General features: G+C 42.2%; 1 protein-coding gene across 8 annotated transcripts in view; it reads left to right on the top strand.

The window, feature by feature from the left end:
• LYPD6 (LY6/PLAUR domain containing 6) overlaps positions 1–24,284 on the top strand; it is a 225,192-nt gene that overhangs the window by 187,938 nt on the left and 12,970 nt on the right. For 6 of the 8 annotated variants that reach the window (XM_059704520.1, XM_059704522.1, XM_059704523.1 and 3 more), the window contains 2 exons: positions 11,711–11,899; positions 19,814–19,912. In XM_059704520.1, coding sequence (XP_059560503.1) covers positions 11,782–11,899; positions 19,814–19,912 — 217 coding nt within the window. In that variant the 5' untranslated portion in view covers positions 11,711–11,781. Of the gene's footprint in view, positions 1–2,786; positions 2,844–11,710; positions 11,900–19,813; positions 19,913–24,284 lie in introns of those variants that run through there. The other 2 variants (XM_059704524.1, XM_059704526.1) reach the window with 2 other exon arrangements.

The raw sequence follows: 24,284 nt of genomic DNA, 5'->3' as shown, positions 1-24,284 counted from the left end.
CAGCTCCCTCCCTGCTCCCCGCAATCGCTGACTCCACCCCTGCACAGGCCTAACACCTCTGGCCAAGGTGGTAGGCCTGGGCAGGGGACCCCCAGCTCCCCGCAATTGCTGGCTCTGCCCCTGCCTAGGCCTAATGCCTCTGACTGAGACATTAGGCCTGGGCAGGGGACCCCCAGCTCCCCACGATTGCCAACTCGGCCCCTGCTCCCTGCGATTGCCCGCTCCGCCCCTGCCCAGGCCTAACGCCTGTGGCCAAGGCATTAGGCCTGGGCAGGGGACCCCCAGCTCCCCGCAATCACTGGCTCCGCCCCTGCCCAGGCCTAACTCCTGTGGCAACGGCATTAGGCCTGGGCAGGGGACCCCCAGCCCCCAGCAATCGCGGGCTCCTCTCCTGCTCCCCACCATTGCTGCCCCCCCCTGCTCCCCACCATCCAGGCTCCGCCCATGCCCAGGCCTAACGCTTCTGACCAAAGCATCAGGCCTGGGCAGGGGACCTCTCAGCTCTGATTGTAGGCTTTAATAGCCGATAGCCGCTGGGCGCCTGTGTATGCAAATTAACTGCCATCTTTCTTTGTTGGCAATTAATTTGCATATCATGCTGATTAGCCAATGGGAGGCGTAGCGAAGGTATGGTCAATTACCCTGTTTGTCTATTATTAGATAGGAGATATATATATATATACTTCTTTTTTAAAAAAATTATACTTTTATTGATTTCAGAGAGAAAGGGAGAGATAGAAACATCAATGATGAGAGAGAATCACTGATTGGCTGCCTCCTGCACGCCTCCTATTGGGGATCAAGCCCACAACCCGGGCATGTGCCCTTGACTGGAATCGAATCTGGGACCCTTCAGTCTGCAGGCTGATGCAGGCCAATGCTCTATCCACTGAGCCAAACCAGGTAGTGCTCAACTGTATATTTTTATTTGTAAAGTTGTAATGGAGTGGTATTCTATTTTAAGAAAAGAAAATCATGTCAATCATGCTAAGTTCACTACTTTCTGGAATTTGCAAAGATATTTATCTGAGCTACCATTAGCTTCATTGTGCATTTGCAGGCTAATGAGGTTATTTCAAACTCTGTATTATTTATTGTAGTGGGAATCTGAGTAATGTTGATGGCCCAGCATTTAGTCCTCCTTTTTCAGGTGACAAAACCTACATTTTATTTTGGGAGATGAATACCTTCTCTGTTCTCAAAGCACGTGATTTCCATAGTTGTATGATGAACTTGTCCCAGTGACATGCTCACGACTCAGCTCTGGCCAACGGACTTCCACATTCCCCTGGCAAGTTATGATCCAAGGACAGACTGCCCTACTTTTTTAGGGCTTTTTCTGGAACAGTTGAAAAACAGTCTGGGAATGCTTCTGAAGCAGCTGGTCACATACTGGGAAGACCTAGATGAGAGTAATGGAAAAAGAGAGGACAAAGCAGAGTTGAGAGATGGAAATTCCTAATAACAGGGTTAAAAGTCCCGCTGTGTCCAAACTGGGCAGTTAGGTGCGATAGTACAATTTTTCTCCCTCCCTTCTGCCCCTCAGTTTTGGTTACAGCCTGTTTGATTTGGATTTCTGTACCTTGCATCCAATGTGAAAACTGGAATTGTCTTCATGAGCTGAACTATAATTCCTCATTAGCTCTCCTGCTCCAGTTCCTCACGATCCAGATACATATTGCTGCATCACAAATCACCACAAAACTTAGTGGTGTGAGGCCATAGCAATCATCTATCCCTCGTGGTTTCTGTGGGTCAGGAATGTGAGAAGCGTTTAGCGTGGTGGTTCTCGCTTGGAGTCTCAATGCAGCTACATTCAGACAGTGGCTGGAACTGGCATAGAGGGGAAGAGACAGGGCTGGAGCAACTGGAGCTGGAAAAGAAACTGTCTTTCTGGAGGAGTCTCAGTAGCTGTGTGTGCACTGCTCGGGCTTCCTCACAGCATGGCACGCAGAGCACCCAGACTGCTTACATGGCCCGGAGTGGGTGTTCCAGAGCACTGGGTAGAAGTTAATCGCCTTCTATGTCCAGCTTTGAAAGACACACAGTGTCATTTCCACTACACTCTGGTCAATCGGTCAAGAAGGTTGGCCCAGAATCAAGGGGAAGGGATGCAAACTCCACCTCTCATTGGAGACTTATCAACAAATTTGCAGACATTGTTTAATACTACCACGTTATAAGCAATACCTGAACTGTGAGAAGGTACTAGGATCAGAATGATGTATTTAAGTAGACTTAGTTTCAGGAAGGCATACCTTATTTGATACTTTTGGAAGATGAATTGACGTTTTCAGGTTATTAAGTCAAGTTGCTATCAAGTCTAGTCTGTACATATTAAAAATCAAATCAAGACGTCATGATGTTTTGGGCTTCAGAATTCCATTTTTCTCTTGTTAAGCATTTCAAATTTTAATATGAATATCATTGAAAAGTATTTAGATTTGCATTAGTTCTTACTTCACAATAACTTATATATTGATTTAGTACTGAGATGTTTTATTTAATACTTGGTACCTCAATAAATGTAGCTTCCAGAAGCGCTTAATTGTCTTCTAGTGTCCAGTTTAAGGAATTAAGAGTATTTATTTTATGGACTCTATATGGATGTGGATTTGTAAAACTCAACCTGGGTTGTGGTCCTATCACTTTGCCTCTCTGATGAGTATAGAAATCCTCTTTTATACCACCTCGTACGAGGGAGTCAAACACAGAATGCAACTCTTTTCAACTTTCTCTCAAGTGGAGGAACTCTAATAGATCTTGAACTTTTTTTTTTCTGTTTCACAATGTAACAAGTAATCCATTGGAATAAAACCAGCAGTTGAGTAACTCATGCAAAGGTAATTTAGAGCACAAATTAAATCTGTCAGAGTGGTATTAGATTTGCAAAAGCTCATAAATAACAAATGAAAGGTCACAGAGCTGTGAAAATGAGAATGTGCTTGTTCATAAAGAGAGCTGTAGTCAGGAGTGGGATCCTCAGTGCATATTCAAATAGCAGCACATAAAATGGAAATCAATGCAACAGCCTTTCTAAATGTCTAGAGCAGTCCAAAGGCACAGTGGATTCCAGGGATAAGCATCAAAGTTCTAGAAAAGACCCCTCATATTATCAGAGCGTGTCCAGCATCGTATTGATGAGGTTTAAAGGGTAAAGTTCCACCAACTATTGAGAATATATACAGAAAAGGTACAGCCCCCTCAGCAGGGCCCGTATTCAGTAATAGGCTCATTGTGAATGCATGTCACTCATTTTTCATTTTTCAGTTCCTAGAAAATACTAATAGAGTGGGTAGTGATTCATGATTTACTGCAGGGATGTAAGCCGTTGGTGATATTAATAATCAGTCCTGTCTGTCCAGTTTTTCTCATGGAAAAGAGCAGTAGGAAACCTAGCCCTGGCTACTGCACAATACACAACGTGCTTTCACTCTGAATTGTATGCAGATCCTTCTTTTTAGTGCTTGACTTTTATAAGGGAGCAAAAGCTTTATAAAAAGTAATGTATGGGCTTCATCAAAATTAGAAATTTTTGTGTGCCAAAGGACACCATCAAGAAAGTGAAAGGTCAACCAGAAGAGTGAGAGAGAAGATTTGCAAATCATGTATCTGAAAAGGGTACAGAGGCCAGAATACAGAAAGAATTCTTACAACTCAACAATAAAAGGATAATACCTCATTTAAAAAATGGGCAAAGAATCTGAATAGACATTACTCCAAAGCAAATATACAAATGGCCAGTAAGCACATGAAGAGATGACCAGCACCATTAGTCACTTGGGAAATGCATATTAAAACCACAATGAGATACCATGTCATCCTCACTAAGATGGATATACATTTTTTTTTTAGTTAAAATAAGTGTTGGTAAAGATGGAGAAATTGGAGCACTGAGATGGGAATGTAAAATGGTGCAGCTACTGTGAAAGACTGGCAGTTCTTCAAAAAAAATTAAACATAGAGTCATCATAAGACTCAACAATTCCACTCTTAAGTATATAGCCCAGAAAATTGAAAATATATGCCTCCACAAAAACATGTACATAAATGTTAATAAGTTTTATTCATAATAACCCCAGAGTGTAAACCACCCAAATATCTATCAACCAATCAATAGATAAGTACATGTATATCAATACAATGAAATATAATTCAGCAATAAATATAATTCACTCTATAACATGGATGAACCTTAAAAACATTATGCTAAGTGAAAGAAGCCAGACACAGACGGCTATGTGTTTTATGACTCCATTTACATGAAATGTTCCCAACAGGCAAATCCATAGGGACAGAGAGTAGATTAGTGGTTGCCAGAGAGTAGGGAGAAGATGGAATTAGGAGTGACTGCTAATGGGTGCCATATTTTATTTTGGAGGTAATGGGAATGTTCTGGACTAGGTGATGGTTGTACAATACTATGAATATACCCCAAACACTGAACTGTATTATTTTAAAATGGTGAATTTTACACCAGTAAAACTGTATGCAATAAAAATAACACACCCTAAAAAAAGAGCAAGGGTATTTACAAGGATTAATAACACATTCAAATAGAAGGGAGTGAGTTCTTCGTGGAGTGAGCCTTGATCAATGGGGAACAAGAGACAGGAAGCAACTGGGCAGATAAATCCTTCCTCCTTCCTCTTTTCTCCTTCCATGGACTCTACTGAGGTGCAGGTCTTCCTTGCAGTCCTGTCTCTATGTGGCCTGTGAACTGTGAGCAGCATAATAACCTAGGATTAGGATCACATTGTTTTATGTTGTCCAGTTTCATATTCTCCCCAGCCCATCTCTCTCTCCCTTCCACATTCCCTCCTTCCCTTTATCCTCAATTTCCTAGGCTTGCTCCTCCCAGATAAAGTGTGAGCACCTGTACTCCTGTCCCTAGATTCTGCTGCCAGGGATACCCGGGCTAAGAGGCTAAGGGAAGGGCCTGGTAGAAGAGGGAAGGAGAGGACAGCCTGTGAAGTGCGGGTTCTATTTCTAGAGAAGAGGCAGGGACATTTTTGAGGTTATGTTCATGGCTGTAGGTAAAAGCTGACTTTCCTTTGTAGATTAAAGAGTGAAATTATTCTGTCAAACTCATTCTTTGAGAAGGACTGTATTTTAAACAACTGTTTTCGTCTTTATAAAAACAAGACATACTCATTGAAATGTTCTAAGCATGCGAATTGAACACAAAGAATGACATTAAACATATGCAAACTGAGCAAAAGGAACATTATCCAAAATCCTACGCCATTTTGGTGTCTGTCTTTTCAGTCTCTTTTCTATTCATACATAAACCTAGAAATACTTTTTTTTTCTAAAGAAAGAATAATTTCCTCAATAAAATGTGTTTTGATAATAGTGACTCAATTACTTTAAGACTTTGGAAATTCTCCATTAAACAAATAAAATTCATGGTTAAAAAAAGTAGTTGAGCCCTGGCCAGTTTGGCTCAGTGGTTAGAGGGTGGGCCCGCAGACTAAAGGGTTGTGGGTTGGATTCCCAGTCAAGGGCATGTACCTCAGTTGCAGGTTTGATCCCCAGCCCTGGTCAGGGCACATGTGCAGGAGGCAACCAGTCGATGTGTCTCTCTCACATTGATGTTTCTCTCTCTCTCTCTCCCCCCATCCTCTCTCTCTATTTCTCTCTTTCTCTCTCCCTTTCACTCCCTCCAAAAATCAATGGAAAAAATATCTTTAGGTGAGGATTTAAAAAAAAAAAGTAGTTGAATCTCCCAAATTTGAAAACTTGTTGCTAAACAATTCAGGCCTGAAGAATTAAGCTTGCCCTTTTCTATAAGTAGAGCTGATCTCTTTTAATGAATGAAATGACTGCTTTAGCTTAACCCATGATCCTTCCCCATGAGTACCATGTGTGAGCGTGTGCACACAGCACACAGGGAGACTGGAGCCTTGGAAGGGTTGCAAGGTAATGTGCTCCTCACCTGTGCTCTCTCAACATCTTTTATACAAATAAATCCAACCAAAGCAGATATGTAAGGATCGTGGACTGGAACAAAGGCCTGGGAGGGTAGCCGGGGCGAGGTATGGGGGAGAGTGTAGAAGGGCAGCACCCACCTGTTTGCTTCATTGATGAGGGATGGCGGGAAGTCAGTTGGGTCTACGTGAGCCTCAGCATATTAAAGTTCTGGTGGTAGGAGGGAGCCTCCCTTTCTCTTCCACTGGCCTTGTCCCTTCCTAGCTGGCATTGGGACAGATGTCAGGATGGATTGTTATTTGTCATACCTAGTAGTTTTGGGAATTATGGTTTTTTTTCTGATTTAAGGAAAGAGAGCTTTATATTGAACCACAGTTGATGGTTCAATTCACATAGAAAAGTATATTGGCTGAATTTGAAGAAAACAATAATAGTTAAAATATTGGAAAATACTACATGGAATTTGCTGTGTGACAGGTGCTATTTTTAGTGCTTTACGTGTGGTAACTCATTTTTTCTTTGTTGATTAAGGTATTACATATGTGTCCTTATCCCCTCAATTGCCCCCCAACCCCCACTCATGCCCTCACCCCCCTGGTGCCTGTGTCCTGTGGTAACTCATTTAATTTTCATTTTGAAGATGAGAAAACTGAGGCATGGAGTGGTTAAGTAACTGGCTCAAGGTTGCATAGCCAGAAAATGTTGGAGTAAGGTTTCAATCCTAGGCATTTAGGTTTTCATGTCTGTACGGTACTCATGTATAGCCAGACATGCTGCAAAAGGAAGGCTCATGGCTGGGTAGCCAGGCAGCAGAGGTTGCAATAAGGTAAATTTCAGATGCCATTAAGTAATGCATAACTCTTAATGAAAGGACCATGCAGAGGGAGATTTTTAAGTCAATAATCAGAAGGAATACTGTGGTTAAAAAATGCTCTAATAAAAATGTGCCACTTGCATTGTTTGATATATTGAAGCACTGGTGTGGACTTTCAGTTTCACATTAAAAAGAACTTAGGTTGGCAGCTAGTTGATATTCAATGTTAAATGATATCAAAATAAAACCAGGTAGCTCTCCTCACCCTGGGCCTGCTGCAGACAGTGAGGAGGGGGTGTTGATGTGCCGGGGGCTCGCCATGGGACGCTGTGCGGATGTGTTCCTCAGGTGCAGCCTCACCTGACCAGGTGGATGGACAATGAACCACCACTACGTTCATTCAGGAGGAGACAATGTTTCTCTCTGTCACTCGCAAGGGAAGGATATCATTGATATTTGTTTCCTCATCATATTGTTCAACTAAGTGGCTAGCACGGGGCCTGACACTCACATTTATTAAGGGAGCGGGCAGCCCCTTCTCTTCCTGAACACAAATTTGCATGGGGAGCCAAACTGTAAACATGCCATGAGCATGAAATTGGCCCGGCTGGCATCATCAAACTGCTACAGGGTGGTAAGAGCTCTACTCTTATTTTTCTAACAAATTGTCTATTTCTTAAAACAAAAGAACACACCAATCCATCTGGAGTTAATTTTAGTGTATTGTGCGTTATTTGATTTCAGTTCATCTTTTTCACAGTATTTAATCAAGTTATCATAATTCTTGCCATTTAATATTTTTCTCTTCTGTAATTTTGAAAAATTGCTTATATTATGGAAATAGTTGGATCTATTTCTGAGCTCCTTGGAGTGTTCCATTCTCTGTATTCATTTTTACATTTTTTATTCTTCTTCTTTGATTAATATTACTCTGTAGTATGTTCTAATATCTGATTAGTTCATGTTGATTTTCTCTATTAAATTTGTTTTGTAATACATTTACTCTTGTTCTAATTTTAGAATTATTTTTGTTATGCTATTTTGTTTCTTTTTTTAGTTTATGATATTTATTGGGATGACATTGGTTAATAAGGTCATATAGGTTTCTTGTTATGCTATTTTAAAAAGCTCATTGAACATTGGTATTAACATTTGTAAACAAAATGTTCGAATCATGTGTTTTTTAGCATGTTAAAAGTAAAGTGACTTTCTAACTTGACCACTTGCATGGGCAATAGAATGCTGGTATTTGGAAAATAGAAGGTGACTATAGGAAAACAATAAGTTGGCAAGCGAATAGCACATATAAATTGAGATATACAGTGGGGCCTTGACTTACGAGTGATACCAGCTGTCTCTCAGCTGATTTTTTGCATTGAGTTGACAGAGTAATTTGAGTTAACGAACTCCTTAATGATCTCAGTCTCAGAACCAATTAAACTCCTAAATCAAAGTCCCACTGTACACTGAGTGGCCAGATTATTATGACCACCTGACGTTTGTAGACAAATTAGCTATAATTTTGCGCTGAAGTTTTGAGGGCCAGACCATTATAAATAGGGAAGCAGGTTGTTTACCACAACAGTAGAAGTGATTTTTTTCTGAAGATATGGGTAAACAACGTGATTTAACAGCCTTTGAATGTGGGATTTATATATATTATGAGTGGCCAGGTTATTAGGACCACCCCATCAGTACTTCATTGGGCCACCTTTTGCCTTCAATACTGCGGCGATTCTTCTTGGCATTGACTCCACGAGATGTTGAAAGGTGATGCGAGGAATCTGACACCATGCCTGATGAATAGCACTGTCCAGTTCTGTGAGATTTGATGGTTGTAGAACCAGCTGCCTGATGGCTCTTTTAACTTCTCCCACAAATGCTCAATTAGATTGAGATCTGGTGATTGTGGGGGCCACCTAAGCAAGGTAAAGTCTCCCTCATGTTCTTGCAACCACTCCTGCACAATACGAGCACCGTGGCATGGCACATTGTCTTGTTGGAAGAAGCCATCTCCATTGGGATATGCCATCAACATGATAGGATGAACTTGATCAGCAATGATACTTAGGTATGTTGTGCTATTTAGATGTTGTTCCACAAGAATTAAAGGGCCCAAATCGTGCCAGGAAAACATGCCCCAAACCATAACACTGTCCCCACCAGCTTGAAGGGTTGTACTCATGCATGTGGGGTGCATGCTTTCATGCTGTTTCCGCGAAATTCTCACTCTGCCATCTGCATGATGCAACTGGAAACGTGATTCATCGGACCACATGACTTTTTTCCAATGCTCAACTGTCCAATCCTTGTGTTCCTGTGCGAATTGGAGATGTTTTATCTTGGTAACTGCAGACAGCAAAGGTTTTTTCGAACAGGCCTTTGGCTGTTTTGCTGATACTCGCTCCATGGCTCTGAGCGCCAACAATCATCCCACGTTCAAAGGCTGTTAAATCGCATTGTTTACCCATATCTTCAGAAAGAAATCACTTCTACTGTGATGGTAAACAACCTGCTTCCCTATTTATAATGGTCTGGCCCTCTAGCAACTTCAGCACAAAATTATAGCTAATTTGCCTACAAACGTCAGGTGGTCATAATAATATGGCCACTCAGTATATATCTACGTCTTAGTAGCTGGACAATTCAACCCAGTAGAAGGTTTTCCTGTCCCCAGTTTTAATTGAAAAGGACAGAATGAGAATACTGTAGAGGACAGAATGATGCTTGCTTACAGCTACAGTAATACCTTGATCTCATTTCAGCAGTTTTTGTGTACACACAACAAAATAATCTTTGGAAGAACACAGTATCACCTAGTGTTTAAAAATGTGGACTCAATGATCAGACTGCCTGGATCTGAATCACCTCCTCTATTTGCTGGACTTTGGTTTACTGCAAATGGATTATAATAGTAATTAGTATCTACACTAATAAAAGAGAAACATGGTAATTGGCGTACGACCGCTACCCTTTTCATTGGCTAATCAGCGAGATATGCAAATTAACTGTCAGCCAAGATGGCGGCCGGCATCCAGGCAGCTTGAAACTAACATGAGGCTTGCTTGCCTCAGTGACAGAGGATCGTTGGAGGAAACCAACGTTCCCCGCCTGAGGCTGCAGGCCTCTGAGTAGGCAGTTTAAGAAACATTGTAACAAATACCGCCGGACTTCAGCCAGCAGATTCGCAACATTGTATGCAAAGGCCAGAAACCTACTTTCAGCCGGAGGCCTAAGAGCTGGAGCCAAGCCTCAAGCTAAAGCTGGCCCAGAATAAAAAAAAAAAAAAAGAAAAGAAAAAAGGAGCGGTTGGGAACTTCAGTCACTCCCAGCCTGAAAACAGCCCTCAGCCCCTCACCCAGACTGGCCAGGCACCCGAGTGGGGACCCCCACCCTGATCCAGGACACCCTTCAGGGCAAACCAGCCGGCCCCACCCATGCACCAGGCCTCTACCCTATATAGTAAAAGGGTAATATGCCTCCCGGCACCGGGATCAGCATGACAGGCGGCAGCGCCCAAACCCCCTGATCGCCCTGCGGCTCTGTGTGTGACAGGGGGCGGGGCCCCAACCCCCTGAGCAGCCCTGCCCTGTGCCTGATGGGGGGAGCTTCCCAACCCCCCTGCCCCATGGGCCCTGCTCTGTGTGTGATGGGGTAGAGGCATATCCTCCCTATCGGCCCTGCCCTGAGTGTGAGAGTGGCGGCGCCCCAACCACGATGGGCCCTGCTCTGTGTGTGATGGGGGGCAGTGTCCCAACCCCGATTGGCCCTGCTCTGTGGGTGACAGGGGGTGGCGCCGCAACCTCCCCATCGACCCTGCCTTGAGTGTGACAGGGGACGGTGCCCCAACCCCCCAATTGGCCCTACCCTGAGCGTGACTGAGGGTGGCATCACAACCTCCCAATCTGCCCTGCTCTGTGCATGACGGGGCGGTGCCCCAACTCCCCAATCAGCCCTGCTCTGTTCATGACAGGGGGCGGCGCCCCAACTCCCCAATCGGCCCTGCTCTGAGCCCGACCAGGAGCTGCACCTAGGGATTGGGCCTGCCCTATGCCACCCGGGAGCAGGCCTAAGCCAGCAGGTCGTTATCTCCCGAGGGGTCCCAGACTGCGAGAGGGCACAGGCCGGGCTGAGGGACGCCCCCTCCCCCCAGAGTGCACAAATTTTTGTGCACTGGGCCTCTAGTATATGTATATGTATATATGACTTCATATATCTATATAGATATAGATAGATATAGATATAGATATAGATGTAGATATAGATATATATTATCCAAAAAATGTATGCACACTTTGAATAATTATAAAGGCAGTATTTATTAAAATACATTTCATTTTCAAAATTGAGCTATCAGCTGTTAAAATGTGTTTACGTTTTCTGGGACGCCCTGTACCAGTATATGACTTCAGCAGCACCTAGCCAATGATGCTACTTATGTTAAAGGGATTTTGAGCTAGAAGGGCACTTTTTGGTTTGGAAGAGGCCCATTTGCGTACATTTCTTTATCCCCAGATCCGAAAGTCTGCCCTGTGCAGGTTGCACGGGCACCGTGACCCAGTAAGGCTGTACTCCCGTCCTTGGTCTGCACCATTATCAGGGAAACGCTTCTGAGCTTTTGTACCTGACTTATTTATTGTTGCATTCTGGCAGCCATCCCCTGGCCTCCTGGCAAAAAAATAGCTGGATTTCATTAAAATTCAATCTCTCTTGATAGCATCTCTGCTGGATATTAGAGGGGACTGCTACCAGTGGAGCTTGAGCGACCTGATTCAGAAGAGATTTGGGCCGGAATTTTCTAAGTGCTCTAAAATTACCGTTTATAAAGTTTCTTTCTGTGTCTGCCCACTTCCTTGTGCCCTGGGCTCCCTGCCCTCCTGATGCTCTGCTCCCAACACAAAACCTCGGCCAAGTCCTGTGGCTTTTCGAGTTGGACACTGAGATGACTCTTGCTTCATATTTCAGGTGCCAGTGCTCTCCCGTGGTCCCGAGTCCCCGCTCCCGGGCGCCCTGTATGAGTGACGCCTGGGCCTGCCATGGAGCCTGGCCCTGCCCTGGCCTGGCTCCTGCTGCTGAGCCTGCTGGCTGATTGTCTGAAAGCTGCACAGTCCCGAGACTTCACAGTGAAAGACATTATCTACCTCCACCCTTCAAGTAAGACTCTGTTCTCTTTGCTGCAGAAATGTCACTCGACTGCAAATAAGACTTGAATTAAAAAATGGCGGGAGCCCTAGCCAGTTTAGCTCAGTGGATAAGGCTTCAGCCAGCAGGCTGGAGGGTCCCAGTTTTGATTCCAGTCAAGGGCATGAGCCTTGGTTATAGGCTTGATCCCAGGTCCTGGTTGGGGTGCGTGCGGGAGGCAACCGATTGATATGTCTCTCTCACATCGATGTTTCTTTCTCTCTGACTCTCCCCTTCTTTTCGACTCTCTCTAAAAATCAATGGAAAAATATCCTCAGGTGAGGATTAACAAATAATAATAATAATAATAATAATAATAATGGCTGGGAGAAGGCAGCCTGCCGTACAGGGAAAACCTCTGATGATTTAATTGGGGGGTGCAGTGCTACCAAAGATGCCATGGGTTTTATCCTCACATTTTCTAGCATGTTTATTTTTATTTTAAGGCAAATTATCAGGCTCGTTTTCTCTGTCCCCTGCACCTTCGCTCTGATTCCAAACACCCTTCCCTTTGACTCATGCCAGCCAGTTATCAAAGTGAAATCCATGTCCCAGGAGGAATGTGTTTGTAAAAGATCAGTCCTTTGTAGGGAAGATAATAGCCAGTCCTGTCTGTGCATCTCATTCTCAGTTTCAATGTAATTATCTTCCACGGCTTCCTGTTCCCTCTCCCTTTCGGTTTCCTGTGTGTAAGACTTATCTAGAGAGTGCGTCATAATGCAGATGCACGGTCCCTTCCCTGGAGTGTCTGATCGCGTATCTGGCTGGGGCTGTACTGTGGTTTCTGGCTTTTAGCAAGAATATCAGGTGCCTCTGCTGCTGATATTCTAAGGATCACACAGCACTTGCACCACCTCTCTTAGTTGGATCTTCTCTGTATTATCTCTGTGGTGGTGAGAGCTGCGTATATTGTGCATGTTTTGACCTTCAGCATTTGCCCTGAGGTACATTCCTCTTATGAAATAGTCTGTTCCACCTATATTTTTTGTGTATCCTGTGTGTCAGAACTGTGATAGGCATGAAAGACATAAAGGCAAATAAAGCGTAGTCCTTGCTTTTGAGGATCTTAGAATCTACACAGTGGAGGCGGCTCCTCGGACTCCTTTAATATCATTAGCCAGCTGCTCTACTAAACTGCATGGTCTGGTCTGGATGAGAGGTAGGCCGTCCAGTCACCCACCCATGGGTCAGCAACTAGCTCAGCGGCTTCGTAGCCTTCTGACTTGAAATAAACACCCTCACTTTGTGACGATTAAATCTAAGAATGCATACAAAGCCTTTAGCACTGAATGCAGTAAGTGCTTAATAAATTTTAGGGAAATCTTTTAAAATGTTAATTTTCACATTTCTAAAGTGGATAAAATAATCCATACCCTGCCACATTGTTTTGTGGACTTAATATTGTAAATAATATCTGTAAAATGCCGGACACATATATACTAGGCAATGGGAGACCTGTAAATTATGATGTTGCTATAATTGGCTTAGAGGGTAAACTGAGGATGCTGAAAATACGTTGCTCTAATTTTTAAATTCCAAATATGCCTTTGGCAAGCAGCAAAGAGTTTCTTTAGATTTATTGCTACTGTCTCTCTCACCAGTAGAGTCCATTGCCTACTGTAAATTGTATGGGAAGCTTATCTAGATGCTTGTTTTGCAGGGCTGTTTATTTTAGTAAAATTTGTGAAAAGAAGGTGTTTTGAATACGGCTCTGTTTTTTAGGATTGCATTTTGTCCTTTCTCCAGTCATACTTTTTTATCAGACTTAGTGAACAAAAACCTAGATTTCAGTCCCTTAGGTTTGAGTGCCAGAATTTGCAGCCTCTGGGCGGTTCTTGTCCACTTCAGTGACAGACTCAGAAGTCACTGGGCCACAGAGCAGGTCCACACCTGGCTTTCTCTAAGGCTGATTGTACTCAGGGTGGGGAGGAAAATCGAGGGGGTTGGATGTAGGTGAGCACAAACAAAACAAACACACATCCCGCTTCTGCCTCAGTGGTATAGTGGGTCCTCTCTGATTGTGTGGGCCCCTATTTCAAAGGCAATTTCAAAATGGGATCTTTGCAGGATGACCTATGTTAATTAAGTAGAGCCATAGCTTAATTAAAAAGAACTCACCATATAGAAATAATTGGTAGGTTTTTTCTGATACATTTTTTAAAGATAAGAGGATAGAAGAAGCCGTTCCTAAGCTAGTTTGTATGCAGACAGGTCATCAGCAGGTCTGGGCTCAGCTCTGTTGTGGAGTCTCTGCAACTGGTCCTGGAGGGTAAAGGTTCTTGCTGGATTGAAGTTCCCATCCATGGGTCCTACTTGCCTAGAATTCTGTTTACCCTGCCCATGTTAAAGCACAGTTAACTTCCCATTTCAGTGCACTAGGTCAGAGATTTTTGGTGTTTGTTTGCTTGTTTTAATACTTTTTTAAAATGGCCGTCGTCTTCTGCCCTGCATAGCACCCCTAGATCAGGGGTTCTCAACCTATGGGTCACAACCCCTTTGGGGTTCAAACAACCCTTTCCCAGGGATCGCCTCAGACCATCGGAAAACACATACTTAATTACATATTGTTTTTGTGATTAATCACTATGCTTTAATTATGTTCAATTTGTAACAATGAAATTGGGGGTCACCACAACATGAGGAACTGTATTAAAGGGTCGCAGCATTAGGAAGGTTGAGAACCACTGCACTAGACCATGCTTCGATGGAGCGATCTCTCTATGAATAAGCAGGTTTCTATAGAACACAGTGTGGGATTATTTCGATCGGGAAGTATTAATATAATCGATTCACTATCTAGATGGAGGCACATACAGTTTTCTTGAGGTCAGTAAGTGAGCCAGAGTCCATTTCTGTTAGATACAGCTGGGAACCCACAAGGCAGAAATGCACTGATGCTGGAGACACACGTTTTCCACACCAGGCAAACATGAACTCATTTCTGCTGGACCCAACCAGCCCTCAGAGTTAATAAGTGGGTGGGCCAGGAATCCTCAGCCTTTGTGACTAATCTCCTTTGCTCTCTGATTCCCTAATCTTTGAAGCTTCTAAGCCTTAAGAAAAATAAACTTTATGGCTTTCAAACTTGAGGCGCTGTCCTCAGTAACATTCTTTTCCATAATCTGTATTTTATTTTATTTTTCATGTGAGAAATGATGAATTCCTTCCCAATTGATGATTAAAAGTACCAAAACCTAATAAATCCTTTAAAACTAAAGTTAGTGATAAGAGAATGGAATAGGAGATGGCAGAATTTAACATCCAAATTGACTTCAACCTGTTCTTGGCCTCCCTCCCTTTCCTTGTAATAGCAATCTTTCCTGAGATTCTCACTTTTCCACTGGTTGCATATTCTGAGTCGTTCCTATGGACCAAAGCACTGAATCCCTACAGGGGGTTTCTTATGCCAATATAGAGAACCAACTAATTTTTTTTCATAATTCTGTACCACATAAGCCTTAGGGAGTAAGGACACTTTTTAGAAAGGCAGCACAAAATATATTTCTTTTAGAAATTTGTTTACGGTGTTAAGATACTGACAACAATTTGTAGGCAAGTGGTCTGAGAGGTAGATCAATTTATTAGATTTCTAAAAATTTTGTGTTTGCTTCTAGTTTCCAAAAACAATGGGAATTAATTTGGAAAGAATTAAAAAAAAAAAAAAAAAAAGGTTGGCTGCATTCCACAGAAGCATGCATTTTAAAACAAGATTCTCTTCTCACCACCGTTTTTGGTAACTGAAGGCCTTTGTCCAGGCAAAAGTTCCAAGAGGTGGAAACAAAGAGGAAATCTTTCCCGATGCCTTACAGATGAATTATGGTCAGTTGAACTATAGCTGACCATGGGAGTTAATGGACAGATTATGTTACAGGAAGTAACTGGGCACTTTGGCGTTTCTTTTTTTTCTTTACAATCACCTTCTCTTGAGGGACCAAGGACTTATGCCCTGAACTACAGAGTACTAAGCTTATTAGCTCTGTGATCAAGAGCCAAATTAGATTCATTCACAGCTGGGGCCACAACAGTTTGAAACTCTACTTGCTCTGCAATGCTTTGAAGTAACAAAGAAAAAATAGAACATCTCTTAGGAATCTCTTTCCAGTCCTTTTATAAAAAAAACTTATCAGATGCAGTATCAATTAGCAAGTTACTGGAGATAGTTGTTCAATTGTAGACCTATTTTTGGCTGAATATTTCCAGAGGGAAGAATTTAACCATTGCTTGGTATTGTGCTATAATTATCAACTTAAAGCTGAGTCTGTCTGCAGAGATGTCACTGAAAAGGGTTTGGTTATTCACTGATCAGTACCGTCTGCTGAGATGTAAGTTCAAGTTCCCATAAGCAAATATTAGCATGTGGTTGTTGACAATGCACACAGATATGAAGTTGTAGATTTAAAAAGAAAACTTACTGAAAATGAGATTGTTTGGTTAATTGTCAGTGATACATGCTGATAAACACATTTGGAGATAAAGTGATTTGAAACAAAGCTTCATTATGCCACCTGAGTGTTTTAGTTCGCGTTCCTGTTTAAACTTTGATCTACTTTAATTTCAGAGTTCAGTACTACTTGCATAAGAAATGACAGTATTTAATTAAACATGTCACTAGTCTTGCAAAAGATAATTTTGAAGAGTCTATTAAATAATCCCAAATTTGGCAACACTACAGCTTATTAGTGCTAGGTTCTCAAGAAGTTTATGAATGGAATGGTTGGAGTGTCAATCTTCACTCAGAGTTCTTAACTTATCTCTTTGATGGGAAAGTTCCCAGGAAAATTAACCCAACATTCCAGCTCAAAGTTCTACTGGCTGTAGCAACATTCAGATAAAATTGGATACTCTAGTGCAGTGGTTCTCAACCTTGGCTGCACATTAGAATCACCTGGGAATCTTTTTAAAATCCTGATTTCTGGGCCTCATCCTCTGGAAATTCTGTTTCTTTGTTATGGGGTGAGGCCACAACATTAGTAACAAAGAAACAGAATTTCTGGAGGATGAGGCCCAGAAATCAGGATTTTAAAAAGATTCCCAGGTGATTCTAATGTGCAGCCAAGGTTGAGAACCACTGCTCTAGCGAGTTAAACATGCCAGCTACAGTGCTATGGCTCTTTTCAGTCATGAACCTTAACCAATCTGATCATTTTTTGAGAAATGCTGTTCTTTGACAGTTTACACCGGTTTTTCAAAACTCCTACTCTGCTAATCCTACTTCAAAATTTAAAAACTGCTTTAAACTTTTACTTTTTTAAAATATGTTTTCATTTATTTCAGAGAGGGAGAGAGGGAGAGAACTATCAATGATAGCAGAGAATCACTGATTGCCTGCCTCCACCACACCCCCTGCTGGGGATTGAGCCTACAATCAGGACATGTAATTAAACTGTAACGTCCTGGTTCATAGATGAATGTTCAACCACTGAACTATACCAGCCAGCCTAAACTTCTTTCTTTTAAACATATTTATATATTAAATATTTTGAAGATGCTAGTGACTGTTTTTTAATGGAATCAGGATGATTTACTAAACTATTTTGCATGTTTTTTCTCATAACTTATAAAAATAAGCCAATTAAAATGTCTATGAGAATATTTGAATGGCTTTGGAATATGAGAACCTGTTTGTTTTAAATTCTTCAGGCATGTATTTCGCTAAACTAGACTCTTTCAACTTAAATGTAACCCCCCTGTCTAGGTAGTGGGATGTGCAGATATAAAACTTACTTGTGTGTAGTTTTACAAAATAGTTTACTTCTTTTTTACTATAATTATACCTAGGGAGAGGATGTCTCCTCCCAGTGAAATTTCCTCCTTGGGAATGAAGTGGTTGGATGGCTATGTCTAAGTGGCTTTCCATCCTCGTTTTCTAAGACGATCCATGTGCAAACTATTGTTCTGTTGATGAATTTGAGTCATCAACTACTTGGAGGAACATAGAACTATCACATGGGCCCATAAACAGGTCCAGGTACCTGCCTTTTTAAAAAGACAGTTTATTACTTTTGATCTTTCTATTTTCAGAGGCAGCTCTGTGAACTGTAGTAAGCAAGTGCAAGGATGGGCAGCTGTTCTAGGCAAGGTGAAAATCAAAGTTATATCTGGCCCATAATTCTGGCCTTAAGCGGCTGCCTCCTCCTTCATTTATTTTTGATAACATACGTAATTGGTTCCATGTGGGTAAAGCAATTTACCCTGAGATGATTATTTCCGCCAGTGGGATATGCAGGCTCAGGCATCTGCAAGAGAGAACAGTTGGCTTCTGCAGATGAAGTGTTTGAGTGTTTGCAGCTTTCAAAGAGGCCAGGTAATTCTACAAATTAAACACACACACACATTCACAAGTTCTGTTTATGAAAGGCAAAGCTCTAAGCAGAAAGGCAAAGTAAGCAAATGATTAGAACTGAGCAGCAAATAAAAGCACCTCAGCAGATCGGACTGAGATAACCTGGCCTGATATTCCTTGTGCATCCTCATCCTTAAATGCTAACGAGGCATGACTCTCATGGGACACCTCCCCCCACCCCAGCATAAATACAAGATGGAGAATACAAGTAACTGGAGGACAGAACAAGCAACTCAGGGGTGAGGAGAGGAGGGGATGGAGAAGAGGGGCTTCAGGATGGAGCTAAGGAGCCTAGAGTGCATCTGCATCCCCAGGGGCCTCCAGTGCTGCCCCATGGACGTTGGACCTGGGCCTGAGAGCCCCCCACCCCAGGAGGGTCACCTCTGCATAGGCAGCAACTATTTTAGCATTGGAGACGCCTTTCTTACCATCCCCAGGGATTCTTAACCATGTTGGGTCTGAGCAGATAGAAATATTAGAAGGAACTAAAGAAATTGCCACCTTTTCAGGAACAAAATGGTCAAACATCAGGAAAGTTTTTATGATTGAACCTAATATTTATATGTACTTGTTGACCTGTCTACATAAGTTGGCACATAAAAGTAAGTCGTTGGAAATTCAAAGTGCCTTTTGTAATTGAAAAATTTATTGAGATAATTGTAGATTAAGCAGTTGTAAGAAATAATATAGAAAGATTGCAGGTATACTTTACTCAGTTTCCCCCAATAGGAACATTTTGAAAAACTATAGACTAATATCACAGCCAGGTTATTGATATTGATACACCTATCTACTGGTCTTATTCAGACTCCCCAGTTTTATTTGTGTACATTGTCTGTGTGTGTGTGTGTGTGTGTGTGTGTGTGTGTGTGTGTGTGTTGAATTCTGCATAATTTTATCACATGTGTAGGTTTGTGTATTTACAACTAAGTCAAGACACTAAATAGTTTCAATAGCACATGATTCCTCTTGGCCTCACCAAGCTCCCTCTAAACCTGTCCCTACCCTCGTAACCACTAATCTTTCCTCCATTTCTAAAATTTCCTCATTTTAAAATATTACGTATAGTAAATGTTACATATAATATATAATGCTTATGGGGATTGACTGTTTTCACTCAGCATAATTCCCTGGAAATTCATCCCAGTTGGTGACTGTATTAATGGTTTATTTTTATAGCTGACTGGTGTTCTATAGCATGGAGGTACCACAGTTTAACCTTCGTCCATTGAAGGGCACCTGGACTGAATCCAGGTTTTGTCTATTACAAATAAGGTTGCTGTGAATATTTGTGTACAGACTTTTGTGAGGATGTGTCTCCATTTCTTAGAGAAATAGGACCAAGAGTGCTGAGTCATATGTTACTTGCATGTTGACTTTTTAAAGAAACTGTCAAGATGTTTTGAGATGGAAAATATAAAATAAAATAAAATAAATTTAAAAAATAAAATTTAAATTAAAAAAAGTGAAAATGTCTAACTTCACAATGCAGGATTCTGTGCTTAGTCTAAAGCATTACTCTTCTCTCTTGATCCTTTTTGTAGCCACACCATATCCTGGTGGATTTAAGTGTTTCACCTGTGAAAAGGCAGCGGACAATTATGAGTGCAACCGGTGGGCTCCAGACATCTACTGTCCTCGAGGTAAGCTCTCAGTAGACATATTGGGGTCCCAAGAGCTGACCAGGAGTGAACAGGCCTGTTTATCTTGATACATCTATAGAAGGAAGCATGCTCATAATCTCATTCGCTTCTCTTGTGTAAGGCTATTTCAACTGCTTATGCTACACCCATAACTTATCATCAAAAACTCTCAGAATCATAAACTGATCCATGGGGTTGCCTCTTTTCTCACGAAGCGTCGTTGAAGCTCCAGGGAAGGTGAGTGATGCTCACCCCAGGCCCAGTCACATGCAGGACATGAAGAGAACAACCAGCCTCTAATCCACTCTTTGAAGCATTAGTCATTGCATAGTAAGTTCCTTTATGCAAAGTATGAATCGATGTTCATATAAAGATTCCATTTATTGCATATCTTGCCGGAGGCTTTTATCCTGAGACTGCATGAAAGCGAGACTTCTAAATGTCATCATTGCATAAATGAAAACCCTGAGCTTTTTAAACTGTTCAGTTCTCTTTGAAGGATGAGATGGATCCCCAATGGAAGCATGAAATTTTGACTCAAAGGCCCATTTCAAAATGAAGTAGATGCTTCATAATCATATTTCTTTTATCCTATTGAATTAAAAAGATGGTTATATTTGGCTACAGAGTCATGTTAATTGGCTAGTTTATTTTTGGAAGAAAGTATTCATTTGAAGGGGAGATGACAAGGACAGGGCAATTTATTGATAGATGTTTGAGCAATTAGTTCAGTGGGCTTTGCTGCTGATCAAATTTAGTTGTTAAAATGACTGAATACACCAACACCACATCTGCTATTTTTAACATAGGACAAGAGTTCTCGTGCTCACCCAGTGAAAGGCACTCTGTTTCTCACGGAGCATTGGGCATTGGCAGAAGTTGGAAGCACCAATTAAGAGACAAGTGTCAGCTACTTAATCCAGGACTATTTAACCTATGGGTACCCGCCTAGACTGCCCAATAGGAACTCCTGTGAGTCTTTTCAAAATCACTGGAACCTGTGCCCTTCGGTCCTAACACTTCAGCATGACCATCATTCCCTGGAAGGCTTATTAAAACACTGGCCGGGAGCTCCGTTGGTTAGAATGTCGCTTGATATACCAAGGCTGCAGGTTTGATCCCGTCAGGGGACATACAAGAATAAACCAATGAAGGCATTAAAAAAAAATCATTCTTTTTCTCTCTGTCTCTATCTCCCTTCTTTCCTCTCTCTTTAAAATCAAACAATAAAAAAAAATTTAAGGCATTAAGAATTAAAATAAAACAAATTTCTGGCCCTACCCCTGTTCTCCCTCCTTCCAAGTTTCTGACTCAGGAAGTCTTGGATGAGGCCTGAGAATTTGCATTTCTAAAGAGTGAGTACCAGGTGATGCAGAAGCTGCTGGGCTCCAGACCACACATTAAGAACCACAGTCTGCACACACTGAGCCGGCATCCCGGCACAGAGTATTTAAATATCCCCGGGAATTCTAGTGGACAGTCAGGAGCAAGAACCACTGGGAGCTCCTCCCCCCACTAGTAAAAAGTGTGATGTAGTGTTGCCATCTCTAGATGCCTCTTGTTTACTTTGCACTAGAGATGCTGATAGGAAAGACCACAGGGAAGAGGAAAACATGGCGACACTAAAGACTGGCTTAATCACAAGCCAGCTGTCCAGCCATCCGGGTGATCACAGATGAGTCCTGCCGCACTGCCTTCTGCAGCCTCTCGCTCACTGCAGACGGGACCACTGCTTCTCAAACTGGGCAACACATTCCAATCACGGGGTAAATTTTTAAAAATACCGATGCCCAGGTCATTCCCAGAGATGCACGTTTAAATGGTATAGAGTGTGCCTGAGCATCAGGAGTTTTAGAAGCTCCCCTGTGATTCTCGGATGTAGTAACATTTGAGAACCACCAGTGACTCTGGACTCAAACAGGATGGTTTGTTTGCGTAGCCAATAATTTTTGGGTTGGTTCCTGTTGGGAAAAAGCTGGCAGATTAGCTTTGGCCACAGTTGCCAGTGCTCAGTACTGCTGTACAGGACATGGGACAGTGCTTCTCTCGTTATCGCCTTAGCAGAGATGAGGAGAAGAAAAGGAGGGACTGTGGACTGCAGCTTGCTCAGGCTTTGGGTCATATTTCAGAGAGACCCAGCCCAAGGCTGATGGTGTACAAATATATCTCTGTCACGAAGAGAAAAACAGGTGACTGGTGGCAATCTGCTCAAATTCCCCACAGGAAAAGACAAAGATCCCTCTTTATATTTTCTTTTGAGGACAAAATCTATCCTTCCAAAATACAGATACCCAAAATATCATTGGCACAATTTCTTCTCCCTCCCCTTTTTTCCCCTACTTTTATCTTTTTGTCTATTAATTTATAGGGGTAAATGGAAAGTGCCACCTTGAGGTTCATGACACAGGACACAGGCGCTTGGGGGATTATGCAGCGAAAGATAGGAATGGGGTTTCTTCTTTCAAGGAGCATGCAGTTTAGCTGGGGAGATAAGATCTGAACATCTCAAATGTCACAAATAGCAGGACAAAGGCCAGTGCCAAATGAAACATGGCATTAAATGCTGGGGAGTTAAAGGGAAGATTTGCTCTTTGGGGGCTGAGGTGGCGGGTGAGAATGTCATGGGCTCGGAAGATGGGCAGTGGAGGGAGAAGGTGGAAGAGGACATGTCTTCTGGGAAGTCGCTCAGAGCAAAAGCATGGAGACCTGATGCCCCAAGTGAGCATGGTGGACAGGGAGAGAACTTAGCTTGGTATAGCAACTAGTTTATATCAGACAATAGTAGGAACAAGTAGGGGAGCCAGGTTATTTTTCTGGGACCTTAAACATTAGGTAAGGAATGGGTATTAAAGCCACACCCAGCTTACTTTTTTTTTTTTAATCCTCATCCAATGATATTTTTCCATTAATTTTTAGAGAGAGTGGAAGAGAGAGAGAAAGACAGAGAGAAACATCGATGTGAGAGAAACACATCGATTGATTGCCTCCCACATGCACCAAAGTCCAGGCCGGGGAGGAGCCTGCAACCAAAGTATGTCCCCTTGACTACATTCAAACCCAGGACCCTTCGGTCCACAGGCTGATGCTCTATTCACTGAGCTAAACTGACCAGAGCACCAGCTTACTTCTTAACCAGCCCCACTGCCATAAGCCATTTATCCTTTCCTCTAGGTTTATTCCAAATTTTTCTACCAATGAAAATGCCATTGCTATTATTAGATTAAAATATAAAATGTGTCTAATTACTAGAAATTATGGATTAACCCTAGATTTGTGTTGTTTTTTTCCTGTTAATTATGAGTTTGTTTGAAGCAGCTACAGGACTACCAACAGGCTTAGAAAGGGCAGCTCAGTAGCTGGCATGGAAAAAGCATACCAGCTTTTTGCAGCATTCCTGTTGTTTGTTTATGTTATGGCTTGTCTAACTAGGTTTTAATTATTACATGATGTGAAAATAACTTGTTGAAAGTGAAAAAAAAATTATGTTAGCATTTAATCTTATCTCTATGGGATAAGCCCACGTCCCAAATTGCTTAGGGGGAACACCTGAGTTTCAAGAACACTGGAAAGCTCAACTCAGCCATGTGAATGTGTGTAGGACAGATTGTGTTTTAGCAGCTGAGGTAAAGCTTGCTTACTGATTCAGCAGACGGGTTGTGAAGCATCATTTGGTCAAATAAACATCAAGAAAGCCTTGCCCTGACTAGAATCACTGTGACAGGCAGTGGTGGCATCAGCCAGCCCCCTCCAGCCAACTCAGGCTCCCTGTCACTCCTAACTCTCCAAATATGTGTTATATAAGTACTTCTTCCTCCGTCACTTCGTTATTGCCTCTGGCACTTACAGATTCCTGGTACCACACTCCCTCCCTAGACATGAGAACTTGAGACGCCCTTCATAACCAATCACATTCCCTCACTTCGCTAGCCTTCTGTTGAGTCTTTGGCCCCTGAGCACTTCCTTTGCAATAACCTCAATTTCATCAACTGCTCATTATAAAGCTGTGCAGTTTCCTTGACTTTGTGAACTGGCATGGGAAAGGATCTTGAAATCATATCCTAGGAGGGACCAGTTGAAAAAACTGGTAAAGGAAAAACAGGCGTTGAATGTCATGCTCTCAGGTCCACGTGTTCTCTTGCCTTGACTTTCTTCTGTGCTGTACCAGGTAAGATGAAAAGCTCCTTGAGAGAAAGGGACCATATAAGTGTTTAAGAGTCTCTGGAATTAAATGTCAAGTAAAAACCATCACAATTTTTTAAAAGGCTAGTTCTGTGTAGGCTACCTAAGGCACTAGGATTTCAAGTTCCTTTTTAATTATGAAGTGCAGATGTCTCCCTCCAAGGCAAATTCTTCATTTGGAGTTATTGCTGAT

The sequence above is a fragment of the Myotis daubentonii genome, chromosome 7 (genome assembly GCF_963259705.1).
Source record: "Myotis daubentonii chromosome 7, mMyoDau2.1, whole genome shotgun sequence".
NCBI lineage: Eukaryota > Metazoa > Chordata > Mammalia > Chiroptera > Vespertilionidae > Myotis > Myotis daubentonii.
The sequence above is the reverse complement of the archived record's forward strand: the minus strand, read 5'-3'. Positions and strand labels throughout refer to the sequence as shown.